The following is a 17,846-nucleotide window of genomic DNA, read 5'->3' as shown; positions in this document are numbered from 1 at the left end:
TCGGCGCAGGTTACAGAATCTGGCCCCTACTGTACAATCCAATTATGTGCAATTTATGTCAATTATAAGATGCTAATTAATTATTGGTGGCGATTAAGCCTGTTAATGAATTAAGGTAGGCGCCTAGACTGGCTAGGTGTATCAATCTAAGTTAGGCGCCTAGACTGGCTAGGTGTATCAATCTAAGTGCCTATCTTCAGGCATCATTTATAGAATCAGGGTTTCAGTGCGTGATACTGGCACATCTAACAGGGGGCCCCCTGGTATACAATTGGCCCATTAGATTGTAAGCTACCAACTGCACCTACAGTAAATGTATCTCACCTTGAGCTACTACTGGAAAAAGCCTGAGCTAAATCCAAGTCAGGAAGTGAGAAAAAAGGCAAGTAAAAAAGATAGAGAAGGATAATATATTAACATGTGATGTGACAGATAAATTAAACCCCCAAACTTATTTCAGCAGCGAACCTTAAACTTGAACATCAGCGGTAAACTATTCAAGGAATAAGGCAACTTCTTGCCCACTGCCACCCTTAACTAACAATGTCATATTTCAATGGTATTTACCTTTTCTTAATAGAGCGGTTCAAGGATTCCGTCCTATCTGTGATCTATGAGAAGAAAGAGCCAGAAAGTCAATCATATCCAACTCAATGACAAGAACCTCCTCAGAGGTTCCCGATTTGAAACTTTACCATCGACCCAAGCAAGAATCAGTGCTTCTAGTAGTCAGACAAAATTGTTCTCTTTTTCTGCGGACTGATGCTAATGAGCTCTCTCCCAAACCTGCCATCTCACCTAGTCCTGGTCTAAATTTCTAGCACCTGGCTTTACCAGAGTTGCGATTCTCTAACTGGCACCATCGCATGATTGACACGCGATTGGTGGCCTCCAACAATGCTGCTGGTTAGAGAATCTGAGCCTGGTGTCTAGTTCAATTAGACTTGTTCAGATATTAGTATGAGCTAAAGTCTAACCTTCCCTCCTGTCAGGAATTTACTGCATGCAGAGCACACAAAGATACCTTGTTTGTTAAAGGTTTGAGCATGGACTAGACTTAGTACACCTTATTAATAAATATGCTTCATTGCATAAAATGGGACCTGTGAGAAATAAAGGTGCATTAAGGAATTTGAATACACAGACGCACCCTTCTTCTTTTAAAATGGGAAAAAAGGAAGCCTAGAGATACAACCCAAAGCAGAAACATGAACAGCCAATTATGAGGGATCTAACTATCCTTCAGGTTAGACTTGAGGGCCGCAATCCAGTCGGGTTTTCAGGATTTCCCCAATGAATATGCATGAGATCTATGTGCATGCACTGCTTTCAATGCATATTCATTGGGGAAATCCAGAAATCCCAACTGGATTGCAGCCCTCAAGGAGGGACTTTGAGATCCCTGGGTTAGACAGTGACCCTCCCTCTCCCACTTGAACCTGGCATGAACACTAACCTTAATGGTTGGACTCACTGGAGACAGTCCACAATATGGCTCTTCTCCATCTGAGCCGGAGGAGCTCAAAGATTTCTGCCGTTTCTCTGCCGTATCCAGTCTTCTTCTCTCAATGTCCTCTTTCATTCTTCTCTTCTCTTCCTGCACGCAGAAATTACATAAGAAGCATTTATTAGTCTAATGTTCTGGTGTAAAGTTCAGAGATCCAGACATGGATCTAGATTTTGCAACATCTTTTCATAGAGCAAAACGGAGAACTCGTGATAGATCTAAATATTTCAAAGTCCTCATAAAGCAAGGCAAAGCAACGTTTCTTAACCTCTTATTATTAGATGATCTGCCTTGAACTGAAAGGTAAAGTGGACTAAAAATGCATACGGTAATGTTAATGTTCTTCAGGAGACATAACTAGCCAGCTGGATTTTCTGGATTATCAGTTACAGTATATTAGAGACCAGTTGTATGCAAATCTAGCTCATGTAGCTTCATTATGGCAATCCTGAAAACCAAATGTTGAGGATTGCCTTCAGGAGAAGGTTAAGAAACACTGAGGTACAGGGCTTTCTGTCTGTCTTTCTCAGAGAAGCCAAAGATGGACGATCCAAAAGAGTGAGACTGAAGGCTTCATTTAGAATATTGTGTTCAATTCTGGAGATCACACCTTCAAAAAGATATGAACAGGATGGAGTCGGTCCAGAGGAAGACTACTAAAATGGGCAGTGCTCTTCGTCATAAGGCGTTTAGGGACAGACTTAAAGATCTCAATATGTATACTTTGAAAGAAAGGTGGGAAAGAGGATATATGATATAAACGTTTAAATATCTATGTGGCACAAATACGCATGAGGCAAATCTCTTTCATCTGAAAGGAAACTCCAGAAGGAGAGGGCATAGGATGAAGCTAAGAGATGATAAGCTCAGGAGTAATCTAAGGAAATACTTTTTTACAGAAAGTGTGGTAGTTATGTGGAATGGTCTCCCGGTAGAGGTTGTGGAGAAAAATACTGCGCCTGACTTCAAGAAAGAGTGGGACACACATGTGGGATCTCTTAGGGAGAGGAAGAAATAGTGGATGTTACGGATGGGCAAACCGGATGAGCCATTTGACCTTTATTTGCCCTCATGTTTCTATGAGAGATTTTTTAGATGAGGACTGATATTCAGCTGCCAGTAGGCAGCCCAGGCAACTTCTGTGGTTGACGCTGGTTTCAGTTGGTGTAACTCCTCGCGCCCAAAGTTGAGCGCAGATCCTGGTACTATGCACTTTTCTATAATGAACACTAATCCCAAGACACCATTATAGAATACTGTTCAGTGCCAACTTTTTGGGGGCGCTAAATTTTGAGCATCTTTTAGGCTGCAAAAGCCCGAGGGAACGATACAGTTTGGGGTGAAGAACTTTCGTGCAAAAAAGAGGGGTGAAGAACTTTGGGGGGTGATCGTACGTGATGATCTTAAGGTGGTCAAACAGGTAGATAATTCAACGGCAAAAGCAAGACAGATGCTTGGATGTACAAGTTTCAAGTTTAATAACAATTTGTATACTGCCTATCAGTCTTCTAAGCAATTTGTACATAATAAACTAGAGTAACATACATTAAAACATACAGGACCTAATGGAGCAATAGGATTAAGGTAAAAAAATTACATTATATAATAAGAAAGAGAGCCATATAGGGGAAATACAAAAGGAAGGGAGATCCCATCTGATAACCAAAGCAAAAATGAAGATGCTTCATAAGGTAAGTGCATTAGAGGTTGAATGCATCTATATAAAGAAGCGTTTTTAGTTTTCCTTTGAAACGATCTAGCATGGGTTCATCCCGTAGTTCCAGGGGTAATGAGTTGACGAAGAAGTCTGTTGTTCGTGTAGTGCTAATAATATGGAGAGATGGAACCATTCAAAGATTCTGCGATTGTGGTCTCGGTGTTCTAGTTGGGGTGTAGGGAATTAGAAAATTATTTAAGAATTCTGGCTGGTTGTTACGGAGTGTTTTGAATGTTAAAAGTATGATTTTATAGGTTATTCTGTGTGGAATAGGGAGCCAATGATCTTTTATCCAATAGAACTGATGCACTTAAGCTCCGCGTTAACCGATGATTTAGCTTTTCCACATATCTTCCATTCCAGGACTAGTAGGACCCATGAGGAACACTTTCTTGTCGAAACACGGACCGTGTTGGGTCCAATGTTCCCAGTGGACTAGGTCCTAAAGGTTTTGTATGGGGATTGCTATATTGATTTTCTAATAAAGTCCATATCAGGAACATTGTCTCTCCACAGTGTTTCTTTGGTTTCTGTTGGACTTTTTTTTCTCCGTGGAGTCTCCAGGGTCTCCTTCTTTTCCTGTCGCATCCGAGTTACAGTAAAAGGAGAATGGTTAGTACGGTGATCTAAAAGCTAAGGAAATCAAATTCAATTCCCACTGCAACGCCTTGTGACCCTGGATAAATGGAATCCTTTTACTCAGCTGAGGCAAAAAGTGGCCTTAATGCATCCTTACCCGAGCCTTTCCTGCACGCTAAGGCCATTCCTGCAAACGCCAGTGTTAAACTTTTTGTACTAATGGCCATGAGGTAATGTTCAGAATAAAAGGGATTCAACAGATTAAAATTCAAAATGTAACATTAAACTGTTGTAAAAAAAAGAAGAAAGCTAACAGTGTGAGAATCCGAAAAAAGGGAAAAAAAACCAACAAAAAACCACTGCAAAACTCATAAAAGAGATAGAGAAAAAAAAGCTTCAGACCAATTCGTCAGCAACTAACATAAGTTTTATAAATACTGCTATATAAAATTACTGGCATAAAAAACTCCAACCTCAGCATGCACAACACAGACCATCTTGCAGTGAATAAAGTCAATGCACACACTGTAGCAAACATGCATGTATCTGGAACAACACAGCTCTTAAGATCTCCATTGCTGCTTCATAGAGAATGACACGGGGACAAATTTTTTCCCATCCCTACAGGAACTCAATTTCACCGTCCCGTCCCCGTGAGTTTTGTTGCAGTTCCCGTCTCTGTTCCATTCCTGTAAGTTCTTCCTTAACCGCACGAGTCTCAAATACTTATATTTTTAAAGGGTTTGAGGCTTGTGCAGATGAGGGCAGAGCTTGCAGAAACAGGGTAGGGACAGGCAAAGAACTAGACGGGACAGGAAAATGAGTTCCCACGGAAATGGTGAAAAATTTGTCCCGGTGTCATTCTGTACTGCTTCAAACCACTGAAGTCCATCTTCAGATGACAAACGCTGTTCAGTCCACTACAAAGACCCAACAAGAATTCTTGTTTCGCCTATCATGGTGGCTGCCTCAGGGGACTATTTACATAACCCGTGCAGTAATGTTGCCATTAATGTCCAAAGGGCCACAAGGTGTCCAGAGAAGCAACAGACCCACGAAAGCAAAACCAAAAAGATAAAAGTGGGATGGGACAATGGACCTTCCAATCCAATAACAAGGGTCAGACCACAGACCAACTGTACTGAGCTCCTCCTTCTTCTGCGCTGTGATTTGAAAGTGTGAATTGGTGCAAAGAGCTGATCAGAGCTCCAGTAGCAGGAACGCAGTGCAGGAGAAGGAGGAGCCCAGTGCCCCTGATAATAAGCAGAATATCAATTTTTTAATAAAACTTGATGCCTGAGCACATCCCACGGTACGTCATTTTAAGTTAAGGTAGGTGTACATTAGTGCCTAGCACAGCTTACTAAAAGGGTCCTTAGATTGTAAGCCCACTAAGAACAGAGAAAATACCTGTACATAATATGCAAACTGCAATGGTGGTACCAGGGCAGGATTAATTCGTCGAGGGCCCCTAGGCACACAAGTACATTGGGCCCCCTGCCCCGCCCCACCCCACCATGCACCCAGACAGAAACAGGAAGCTGCGTCAGAGGGAAGCTTTGGGCAAGTAGCACCGCTTGCACAATTACAGTTCCCGTTACCTTTCTTACCCACGTTGCTTGCTTGTCTTACTTTCCGTCGATGGAGGGGGCTGCGTTGCCGATCGGGGTGGGGCCTGCGTTGCCGATCGATGCTAGAGGGGTCCATCGCCGTTTGGAAAAAACAGTGTTGATGCTCTCCTTCATCGGGCCCCCCTGACCATTTCAGGCCCTAGGCATGTGCCTACTTGGCCTATTGGTTAATCCTGCCCTGGGTGGTACCACAGAAACCAGTATTTGGTTGGAATTGTACCTTCTAGCCTGGACTAACTTATTGGGTGAAAGCTTGCTGATTCTGACCCTGACCCCAGAGTCCTCTAAAAATACTTTAAATAAGCTGCCCTGAAGCTCACCAGACAAATAAGGGTTACATAAAAAAGTAACCTCTGACCTCCAGTTCATTTTGCTCTCGGTGCCACTCCTCTTCCGCACACAATCGCCGCTGCTCCTCCAGTTCAGCTTCAGCCTCCAATTGCTTTTGCCTCATCCTCTCAGACTCTTTGCTGTCCTTCAGCTCTTGGTTCAAGTGGCTCTTCTCCAGCTTGGCTTCAGCCTCCCTCATGCCATCATCCTGGTCCTGGTCCTCTTCCTCATAGAAGCGCTTAGGAGATCTAAGAAAAGGAATTGGCAAGGGAATCAAACTGGTACGCTACGCACTGACTGGTTTTATGGATTTACAAAATATACACATGAACCAAGGATTCTATATAGGCTGGCCAAAATTGAGCTTGCAGCTTTGGGTACACAAGGCAGATGTGCGCAAATTATTGAGTTAAGGAGTTATTTGACATCGATTTGCATTTGCACATGGATCTGCCATAGTCGCTATTCTACAACACCCGCACCTAAATTTTACAGCATGCAACACAAAAGAGGGCATGGTCATGGAAAAGATATGGGCGGGGCAAGAGCATTCCCAGAAACTAAGCATGATGTTACGGAATGCTTGAATTTGCATGGCCAACTGCTATCAGTTCAGCGCAAGGATTTACACCGGGTTTTTGCAGGCGCAAGTCCTCATGCCCAAAGTTGGACTTGGGAATCCGTCCTAAGCACTGTTCTATACCGATCATTTAGTACTAAAGCCTATATTCTATAAATGGCGCCGGTTTCTTAGACGCCAGTAGGCCTAAGCTAAGTAAAAAGATGCAGTTTAAATGATGTTTTAAACTGATTTTCAAGGCGCCTCCAAATCATTCTTAAAGTATCTTCTTTAAAATAGACCATCTTGAACAAATCTATCCCTGTCAGAATAAAGCAAACCCATATTTTTATAATTTGGATAAACATTGACCAACCAGACTCAATTAATTATTACCCAAGGCAGATTTGAACTCAGAACATTAGAAGTACTCAGAAAATACCAATCCTGTATGTCACCTGTGGACCTCACACCAATAATTTAGACAGTGGACATTACCTTAGTATACCTTTGCTCTGAACCTGGTACTCTGATGCCACTTCCTTTTGGAAAGCATCTCTATAGCTCTCCTCATTCACCATTCCCTTTTGAGCCCAGCTGCTAGAAGTGCAGGAATCCTCTGTTTCATTCTCCAGATCCCTTGGTTTGAACTGAATAAAGTGAAGAAACAGAAACAAGCAAACATGTTAAAAAGAAAGGCACAGTAAGAAATTGTTTTGAGAATCCACATGTAGAGGGGTGCCATGCCCTTGACCCAAATACACACTGCACAGAACAGGTGTCACTCAAACATGGGGAAATTATAGAGTAACAAGTTTCATTAAAAATTTGAGAAGATCGCTTATCAAGATTTCTAAGCGAGTTTGAAAAAAAACCAAAAACAACAACATACAATTTTAAAATACAGATGACAAAACTAAACGGAGACTTTTGACGGAAGGTATAAGGGAAGGAAATGCAATTGTAAAAGTAAAGGAGAACAATTAAGGTACGGACGAGAGGACCAGGGAAAAAGATGTTTCTTTCATAGATAATGGGCAGAGTCTAGAGATGAAAGTCGTCACAGTGTGAATGCTTCTTAAAACAGGAAATGATGGCAGATGAAGACTTGAACAGTCCATCCAGTCTGGCCAAGTTACACACATTAGTAATTCATGATTAAATTGTCTTTCTTTGGCATTTCTGAGACATAGATTGTAGAAAACTGCCCAGCACTGTCCTTAGATTCCAGCTACTGGAAGCCCATTCCAGCCAGTGGCTTAAAGCCCGCCCGTCCGCCCCTCCCCCCCAAAAAAAAAAACTTGTGTGCCATTTCCCTTCCCCCTTCCCCTTTTAACTTCCCCGGCATGAGCAGCACCTCCAATTTGCTGTTCATGCAGGCCTCAGCTCTCCCTCTGAAATCACTTCCTGATCACAGAAGGAAGTGACATCACAGGGAGAGCCGTGGCTGATGCTAGCAGAAGGTTGGAGCTGCTGCTCGAACCAGCAAAGAGCTAGATGTATGTGGGAGAGTGAAGGCATGAAAATGGAGGGAGAGGGGTGGAAAGGAGTGTGGGGTGGAGAAATGGAGAGGTGTCAGCACCCCTACCAAGACAGTGCCCAGGGTGGTCTGCCCCCACCTTTGCGGGACTCAGATTGTACAAGTTTGTCTGGCCCCGTCTTCATGTTCCAGCTACAAATTAACTACATACAGATTTCGAGAGGACATGGATAGGGAATAAAGAGGGAGTAGCATGGGCAGATTAATAATACAGACATGGATTCTCCATGTTACATAGAGAATCCACATCTGTACTGAAAAATATGTTGGAATTTTCAGTTTGCCCTGAGGCTTCACTAATCATAAGGACATAAGAATTGCCACTGCTGGGTCAGACCAGTGGTCCATCCTGCCTAGCAATCCACTCACATGGCGGCCCTTAGGTCAAAGACCTAAATGAGTCCAGCCTCACCTATGTACATTCCAGTTTAGCAGGAACCTGTCCAACTTTGTCTTGAATCCCTGGAGGGTGTTTTCCCCTATAACAGACTGCGGAAGAGCGTTCCAGTTTTCTACCACTCTTTGGGTGAAGAAGAACTTCCTTAAGTTTTTTACGGAATCTATCCCCTTTCAACTTTAGAGTGCGCCCTTTCGTTCTCCCTACCTTGGAGAGGGTGAACAATCTGTATCTCTAGAGATAATCTTGTGCTCTGATGATAAATCCCACCAATGGACCAGAAGATTACAGAATCAGAATTCAGGGAATAAAGAATGAAATCCCTATTTCTGTTATACACTTCCCCCTCCTTATTCACCGTTTCAACGTTCGCGGTTTCGATTATTCGCAATTTTTTTTCACCAGCCCCCCCCCTGAGAATTGCTCATTAGCAGCCCGCATTAAAAAAAAAAAAAATGGCCCTGGGACTTGGATCAGGGTGAGGAGGGAGGCGATCGGAGGAGGAGGAGGCAATCGGAGGCGGAGAGGGGCAATCAGAGGCAGAGGAGGCGAGCAGCCGCCCCAGGAGCATGGACCTTACCTTGTGGTCTAGTGGTGAAATGGGGCAGGAGCAATCTTCCTACACTCCTGCCCCGTGCTGCGAGTTCCTGTGGTCTCACGAGACTACAACAGGGAGTTCCTGCAATGTACATGTTTTTGTTTGATATACTGTCATTTTATATACTTTCAATAAATAAATAAAGACAAAAAAACCCAAAAAACAACAACCCTTCTCTCAGTATAAAATTATTTGAGTCTAATACACAGGGGCCCAAGAATCCATGCCAGGCTTTCCTCGAGACTGTTTCAAGTCAAAGATGTTAGCTATCAAAACGCAGTGCCAGAGAAGGGAGAAGAGGAAACATGACTGTAACCAAACCACAGGGGAAAAATATTTACCCTTTGTATGCAATCAAAAGCAATCGTCTGACACATTATTTACAACCAAGCTTAGCAAAAAGCCATCTCTGTGCTTTGTGGAATGAAAAGAGAAACCTCAGAGAAATTGGACTTGGCATGCCGTCAGGCCCAGTTATAACGCTTTCCACAGTGGAATCTGGCATTTTCACATTTCATTTTCATCCGATGCATACAAATACATAGAACTCGTAAACAGAAGGGACACGAAATGGATAACATATAAAGAGGCCGACGCAATCAAAACTGGTTTATAATTTAACTAGCAAAAGGGAGTTATGCTACTTTAACACATGAGAAGAGCGTGCAAAGAATAGTAAACCAGAGGGACTGCTGAGTAGGAGGACCAGGGCCATTAAGCCCAGGAACCAGGAAGAAAGCGAGAACTAAAGACTAATTGAAGGGAAGGCCGGCTTAAAATAATAGGTGGGGTTTTTTTTTTAGAGCAGTTTTACATTTCTCAAAAGAAGTCTCACTCCAGAAGTAAAAAGTCACGGGCTTGATATACTGTCTTTCTGTGGTGCAACCAGAGTGGTTCACTTTCTCTGTCCCTGGTGAGCTCTCATTCCGTTTTGTACCTGTTTCCCGCTCATTTCGCTAACTGTTAAGCAGGTACATTAGATAGTTTGTGAGGACACTCAAAGAAATTGAAAGGGGAAAGGTTTAGAACAAACGCCAGGAAGTTCTTTTTCACTCAGAGGGTGGTGGATACATGGAACGCGCTACCGGAGGATGTGATAAGCAGAAGCACGCTACAGGGCTTCAAAGAGGGTCTGGACAGGTACCTGGAGGACAAAGGGATTGAGGGGTACAGATAGGAGTAGAGGTAGGTTATAGGGAGAGGATTAGAGGCAGTTACAAAATTAGTCATGGACACTGTTCAGGCAATTAGGCCTGCCGTATATACAGTAAATAAATAGATTTCCATGCCAGAGGAAGAGTCCAACTCTGGAAAGATCACTTAGTGGAATTCAAATGGATATGCAAATAGGAGGAAACTCACAGGTTTTGTATGCAATAATCTTAGGGAATAGACGGAGACAAAAAGAATAAGTAAATTACAGAGAAAAGCAGGGCCTGGTGAGCTCGATGAAAATTTTTTTTTAAACAATGCAAGAGATAGAAGGAAGGAGCCAATGTTCTTCTACAAGAACAGGGTAACACAATCAAATTTCTTTGCGCCTTGAAGCATTTTACAGAACTATTCTGCAATTAGTTACACTCTTCTAACCTGATACTGAAGCAGAAGAGACTTTCAGTAATCCAGTCATGATATTACTATGGTGTGAATAAGTAAGTGATATGACTGAATATCAAGGAGCGACGAGCAGCCCAGAAGTGCTACGACGTAAAAGGCATCTTCCTAACGAGACCTGAGATGCGAAAGGCAAAGGACAATCAAAGCCAGGTGGGTTTATTACACGCACTTCCTGTGAACAGATTCATCCAGTGGGTAGCATCAGCATGCAGGGGTCCTTCATCAGTCCCTATCACAGGAATGTATCGCACTCGTATGAAGGCTCGCTCATATTCTTTGAGCCCCTTCTCTCAGCGCCACTGCACCAACCTGCGAGGCTGCAAGGGATCGAACAGGCAGAAGAAGGTCCCTAATTATAGATCCCCAGCTCAAGACAGGGCATGTTACCCCATGAAAAAAATGACAAAGCTAGGGCGGTTTTAATTGGTTTTTGATTGACACAGTCAATTACTGTAGCGATTAAACCAATTAAAACGATTAAGTAGGGTGCCCACAGCGCCATTTATAGAATTTGCTCCAGAGTGCTCATTTCAGTACTAATGAGCTCCATGTAATGCATTTGCATAGGGTTCTCGGTGGCTGCTCCCGGCATCAGTAACGGCCACAGAGAACCTTTTTGAACACTGGTGGCCGAGCTTCCTGGCAAATTAAGACTGGCTTTAACCAGCCCTACGTGCACGGAAAGCTTTGAGCATCGGGGGCCTTAGTCTCTTCATTTAGAATGAAAGAATTAATTCAAATTCACGGGGACAGGGGTCTCTAAACCGGATGAAATACATACCATAGTTACCCTGGACCTGACATTTGAACACTGGAACACCACTTCCTACATCGTTAACAGAAGAGCTGAATTAATGAAAACGGTTGCTCTGCCTAGGTCTCCCCATGGCCTATTCAGCTCTCCATATGAAATTTCACAGAACAATTTACAAGAAGAGATGCAGTATTAAGGCAATTTATTTTGGTAGACAGGAGCCAAGAATTAAATGGAAAATATTACAAAGAATGTGCACGCAGGGTTGGCTCTCCATTGCAGACCTGAAGTTGTATTACATCGCTACACAATTATCGACAGTGACTTTTTGGCGGAATTCTGATCTATGAGATAATTGTTTTCTGCTGGGAGACAGACTCGCTGCTCCGAAGGAGCTCGCCTAGTTATGTTTTAAATCTCCACATGAAGAAGAGTTATTGCTGAGCATTTGTCCGACTATCAGTATCCAGCAGGAAGGTCAGAGGAGAGCAGGCTTCAATTCTAGCCTCAGTTTACAGACTGCAGTTTGAAGACTATGACTTTCCCAGTGCTGAAAAACATAAGGGCTGCGGGGAATGAAAAGGCAAACAGGAAAGAGATTGGGACTTGTATACTGCCTTTTTGCAGTTATACAACCACACTTAAAGCGGTTTACATTCAGGTATATCAAACATTTTCCCTATCTGTCCGGTGGGCTCACAATCTAATGTACCTGGGGCAGTAGAAGATTAGGTGACTTGCCCAGGGTCACAGGGAGCAGTGCGGGATTTGAATCTACAACTTCAGGGTGCTGAGGGTGTAGCTCTAACCACTATGCAAATGTGAGGAACTGAGCAATTGTTCCGCATGGACCAATGTAAAAGCTTTGAGCAGTTTAAAAAAGGAAACCTAGCTCTCAGAGCTATGGAGGTTTTCAGTATTTGCAGGCTTTTGGGTTACAGAGAGAATTGTATGGCGAGAGACAAAGAAGAGTGGCCAAATCCAGCATGGGGAAACAGAGGCCAGCGCTGGATGGACTTGGACGGTCTGTGCCCTCAACTTGGCGAGAGACAGGTGAAGGTTAGACAACTCCAGTGTGCTGATCACTTTGTCACATGCTACAAAAGGAGGAGGACTGAGCTGCCTAGGCGGGAGGGGAAGGCATCTTGACTGATACGTGGTGTACTGCCGACAGCATTCAACTAATCATCCCCCGCATTTAAACATGGGTAGGGTTACCCGACGTCCGGATTTCCCCAGCCATGTCCTCAACCCGGCACTTTGAGTTTTGAAAAGCTTTGAAGAAATCAGTGTCGGGCAGGAGGGCATCTGCGCATGGGCGGATGCCACGTGATGACATCACGCCCACGCACGTGTGATATCATCGTGTAACATCTGTGTATGCATGGATTTCCTCCTGCCCAATAAGAGCAGGCAGTGGGGGGGAGGGGGAGGGGCAGGGACATTACAGGTTGGGGATGGATGGAACTGGGGGACGGGTCTAGGTGTCTGGATTTTCCAATTGGAAAATCTGGCAACCTTAAACATGGGTGACCTGGACCTATAAGGAGTGGTGGGCGGGGCTCTGATCACCTTGTTAGGTAGACTAGATGGACCACGGTCTTTTTCTGTCGGCATTTACTACTGTGTTACTGTGACTAGGGTTGGCTTGTGTTGTCCCCGTCACTGATGGAACTCTGACTACCTAGATGGTAGAGATGTGATTTTCAGACTATGCCCAATACATTGAACACCAGTCAATTGGGCTTATTGCCAATCTGAAAACAAAATCGTGACAGAAATTGGACATATACAGTAAGTGAAAATGACTTGATCACTGGTTTATCGTTTGCTGAAGGAACTACAATAAGCCAAAAAGCTCAGACTGATTTGGTAGAAATATATTCACCATATCTATTACCATAGTGATGGGCTATGGCAGGCTTTCCATGTGAGTTCTCAGACTTGGACTCTCCGCCTTCAACTTTGTATCTATTTTTGTCCTCCATAATGACCTCTACCATGACGTATATACTCTTGTGCCAATCTACTCCATTCCCATTAACAAATCACAAGCCCTACTCAAAGGGAAAGAATAATCAGAAACATCCCCTAAACTTCTTCACTTCAATTTAGTTTCTCTTGTCACTTGAAAAATGCTTCCTAGCCATCTTCCATCTTCAAAGATTCCAAGGGTGGTCTTTTCCAAACAGCTAGTTTTACGGTCCTAGACATTCAACCAGCTGGCTTCTCCCTCTAGCCAGGAGCTGTCTCTCACCAAAACTGACCAGGATTCCTACCAATCATACTCCTCTGTCTTGCCATACCGTGAAAGAGTAGAGAAACTGGGCCTTTTCTCCCTCGAACAGAGGAGATTGAGAGGGTACGTGATTGAAACATTCAAGGTAGAGAGAACGAGAGGGCACTCTCTAAAATTGAAAGGGGATAGATTCCGTACGAACGTATGGAAGTTCTTCTTCACCCAGAGAGTGGTAAAAGACTGGAACGATCTTCCGGAGTCTGTCATAGGGGAAAACACGCTCCAGGGATTCAAGACAAAGTTAGACAAGTTCCTGCTGAACCGGAACATACGCAGGTAGGGCTAGTCTCAGTTAGAGTGCTAGTCTTTAACCAGAAGGCCGCCGCGTGAGTGGACTGCTGGGCATGCTGGACCACTGGTCTGACCCAGCAGCGGCAATCCTTATGATCTGGGAGTCCCTCTCTAATCAAATGAAATCGCTCGAGACCTGCAATATATGACTTGGTATGTCTGCATCTTTTAAGGAGAACTTCATGCTTTCTCTCAAATATGTCTGAAGATTCATTCCTTATCTATACTTCTACAGTCAGGTTAGGTTAGGGTTATTATAGGGTTTTGGCAAATAAGTTGCCTTCATCAGGGGGTCACTCTATCAAATAACAGATGGACTTTACTTGAATGTATTCTTCCTTCTTTTGATTAGTATTTCAAGTATTTCATTAAACAACCATTCATGTATATCATTTGATACTGCATGTCCGTTATAAGCTAGAAAAATCGATAAACGAGACAATACGGACCATTGATCATACAAGCTAACAGATACAACTCTCCTGAAGAAGCTCTGTACAGAGTGAAACGGGGACACTCCGATGAGCACTTGAGCACTTTAAAGCTTTCTTCCAATCCAACTAGGAGATCATATCATCAGCCGCCCATAAAATTGGTCGGGAAAACAAAGCTAAGTACAAGAGTTAAATTGAAAGTGTGTTTTTCTCTAATAATGTCTGTTAAGAAAATATATTGATTTCTTTGATTGCAAACAAATCTGAATGAAATTAAACATTAATTAAAAACATCTGGCATTTATGAACAGATAAATATATAAAATAATATAAAACAATAATAAGAAAAAAGGAATTTAAAGGGACCAATGATAGCTTGCATCAAAGCTACAGTTGACAAGATTAGTTCTGATATACCAGAATGGTTGTTTAATGAAATACTAATGTAATGTAATGTAATGTAATTTATTTCTTATAATCATAAGAAGGAGGAATACATTCAAGTAAAGTCCATCTATTATTTGATAGTCGGTGACTTTTGTTGCGAAGGGTATTTCATCAGGGGGATGACAAATCACTGAGGTGAAGAATGTGGAACATAAAGAATAAATTTATAAAACAAGCATAATGCTGATAACATTTTAAGACGCTGCCAATGCGGTAAGCTTATACTCTTTTTGTCCCCTTCTTTCATTTTTTTTTACTTTTAATATTATTCTTTAATTTTTTTTGCTTGTTTTAGCTAAACGGTTTTATAGGGCTCCTTTTACAAAGCCGCACCAGGGCCTTAGCGCGCGGAATATCGCACACTAAATTTCCACGCGCGCTAGCCGCTACTGCCTCCTTTTGAGCAGGCGGTAGATTTTCGGCTATAGCGCGTTCAAATCCAGTACGTGCGCTAAAACTGATAATGCACCTTCGGAAAAGGAGCCCATAGTCCGGTATTTGACTTCTTTTAGCGAAAGCACGCATATCACTTTCTGCTGGCGCGAGTGCGCAGGTCGGTGTTTCAAAATGGATGTTTTTTTAAATGTTATCAATGCTAGATGTCACGCTACCCGGTGTTGATGGTGCTCGGCTCACTTATTTACCCCCCCCCCCTCTTTTAAGAACCTGCACTAGCAGTTTCTAGCGTGGGGAGGCACGCTGAATGGCCCACACTGCTCCCAACGCTCATAGAGTCCCTTTGAGCATCGGGAGCAGCGCGGCTCCCAGCGGCTTCTACGTGGTTTTGTAGAAGAGGGGGCTTCACTGCCCGCATCCTTTCAGTACTGTACACATTTCTTCGGCTCCCCCTGCCATATCTAGGGCCTCTTCTGTCCATGATTAACACAATTACATGCCATAATTGATGTTTTTTATTATTCATATATGTATTTATATTATATCAGGCAGCACTATGGGGTAAAGATCTAGAACAATTACTTTCGCCCACTACTTATGAGGAATTCAGAAAGCGCCTAAAAACATTCCTGATCCTGAAATATCTAGACAGCTGACCCGTACTTCTCTTTCTCCTCAATACGGCTCTCTTGACCTATTAACCACTTTCTTGCACCTCTTTAAGTTCAATCAACTTGTAACATCTTTTAATCTTTTGTAAACCGCATAGAACTTCACGGTACTGCAGTATATAAACTGTTATTATTATTATTATTATAAGTTATCTGTTTGATTTTAAGTTCAGTATTATGCTTGTTTTATAAATTTATTCTTTATCTTCCACATTCTTCACCTCAGTGATTTGTCATCCCCCCTGACGAAGGTGACTTTTTGCTGAAACGTGGATCCTAGTCGGGATTGCTATGCACTAACATTGGGACTGTATGTACTTGCTTTTTATACCGTTTATAACATTTCCTTAGACTTTTGTGGAATTGTGATTTTTATGCAATAAATGTTAAGTGTAGGCTGGAATTTACACATCTCGCTTGCCTCTTTTGTTGCTCCAAATCAACCGTATAGCCATATTTTGTACTGTAGCTTTCTTAGTAATTGTTTGGAACAACCTAAATCAGGGGTGTCAAAGTCTCTCCTCGAGGGCCGCAATGTTACCTAGTTACTAATAACTGGGGTTAACAATGAAATAACCCATCTTAATAGTAGCCAATATTGAAAACCACCACCCACCCCTTCCAATCCAGGTAGGAGTCATTCCTATCCAGTAAAGTAGGGTTACCAGATTTATCCAGACCCCCTAGATCGCTCCCGCCTCGCCCCCCCCCCCCCACTTCCTGCTCTTGTCGGGCTGGACATCCTGAAGGAAGGCTTTTCAAAACCAAGACAAAGTGCCGGGTTTTGAAAGCCGTTCAGACCTCCAAACATGTCCTCAAAAGGAGAACATGTCCGGAGAAATCCAGACTGGTAACCGTACAGATAAGTACCACTTAATACTGAGGCTTTCTAGATATGTCCTCATTTGTCCCCTGGATCTCTTCCAAGACAAGTATGGACGGTCATCAGAGTAAATCATTACCTTCTCTTCCAAGACTTACATTTTCTTCTCTATCGTTCCACTCTTCATAACTCTTGGTGTCCTTGATTTCCAGTGTCTCTTCTCTCAGGTTCCCGTCTTCACCTCGTCTTTTCCTTTCCATTTCATCATCATCTTCGGTCACGTGATAATCTTCCTCCAGAGTCTCACCTTCACCCTCTCTGGCTCCAGAGGGGGGCACTGCTTCCTGGCCCCTACGCCATGCACGCTCTTGCTCAGATGAGCCCTCTGCTGCCCCTCTCAGCTTCCGCTGCTCCAGTTTAAGGGACCAGTCACTAAAGCCTTCGTCCTCCTCCATTTCCAAGGGGCCTGATGGTTTAAAGTCAAGCCTGAAAAAGAGCATATAGATTATCCTTGTTAGAAAATTAGGCATGATAACAAACACGAAACAATGGAAAGAACTCGTCAAATCCCTAAAGTAAGCCACAAAGTTGCATCCATTTCTTACTAATCTAATCTAATCTAAACCTTAAGTTTATATACCGCATCATCTCCACGAATATGGAGCTCGACACGGTTTACAAGAACTTAAATAATAGGTAGAGAAGGGTAAAGGTTTACATGAAACTTATGTGTAGAAGGGAGGAGGAAAAGGGGAGAGGACAGAGTTACAATTTGGTAAAAAGCCAAGTTTTCAGTTGTTTGCGGAATAATTGGAGGGAGCCCAGGTTCCGCAACGGGATGGTGAGGTCGTTCCAAAGTCCTGTGATTTTGAAAAGAAGGGATTTTCCCAGTTTGCCTGCATAGTGAATGCCGTGTAGAGAGGGGAAGGCTAGTTTATACCTTTGGGCGGTTCTGGAAGAGTCGGTACTGGAGAAGTTAAAAGATAGTGGGATAAGGGGAGGAAGGATGCCGTGAATGATCTTATATCGTAGGTTGTGAACTCAGAAGCTGCCAAGTGGGGCAAGGTCAGTTTTGGAAAGCAGCCCAAAATGCTGAGGACCCGTCTTTCCCACAGGCACTGCCAATCTGATGACACACCTCAAATAAATTTGACTATATGAATTACTATTCATAACCCCCCACTGCTTTGCCATCCTAATGGGAAGACAATATATAAAAGGCAAGCATAATGATACAAGTTTCTACCAATTAAAAA

At 43.0% G+C, this 17,846-nt stretch overlaps 1 protein-coding gene across 5 annotated transcripts in view; it reads right to left on the bottom strand.

Moving 5' to 3' along the window:
- The window catches only part of LSP1 (lymphocyte specific protein 1), a 120,044-nt gene that overhangs the window by 27,935 nt on the left and 74,263 nt on the right, over positions 1-17,846 (bottom strand). For all 5 annotated transcript variants that reach the window (XM_033928717.1, XM_033928720.1, XM_033928718.1 and 2 more), the window contains 5 exons: positions 16,749-17,076; positions 6,822-6,973; positions 5,793-6,012; positions 1,457-1,597; positions 568-611 (listed from right to left, as the gene is read on the bottom strand). In XM_033928717.1, coding sequence (XP_033784608.1) covers positions 568-611; positions 1,457-1,597; positions 5,793-6,012; positions 6,822-6,973; positions 16,749-17,076 — 885 coding nt within the window. The remainder of the gene's footprint in view (positions 1-567; positions 612-1,456; positions 1,598-5,792; positions 6,013-6,821; positions 6,974-16,748; positions 17,077-17,846) is intronic.

This window comes from Geotrypetes seraphini, chromosome 19 (genome assembly GCF_902459505.1).
Source record: "Geotrypetes seraphini chromosome 19, aGeoSer1.1, whole genome shotgun sequence".
In the NCBI taxonomy this organism is placed as follows: domain Eukaryota; kingdom Metazoa; phylum Chordata; class Amphibia; order Gymnophiona; family Dermophiidae; genus Geotrypetes; species Geotrypetes seraphini.
Note: the sequence above shows the minus strand (reverse complement) of the source record. Positions and strands in the feature narration are given on the sequence as shown.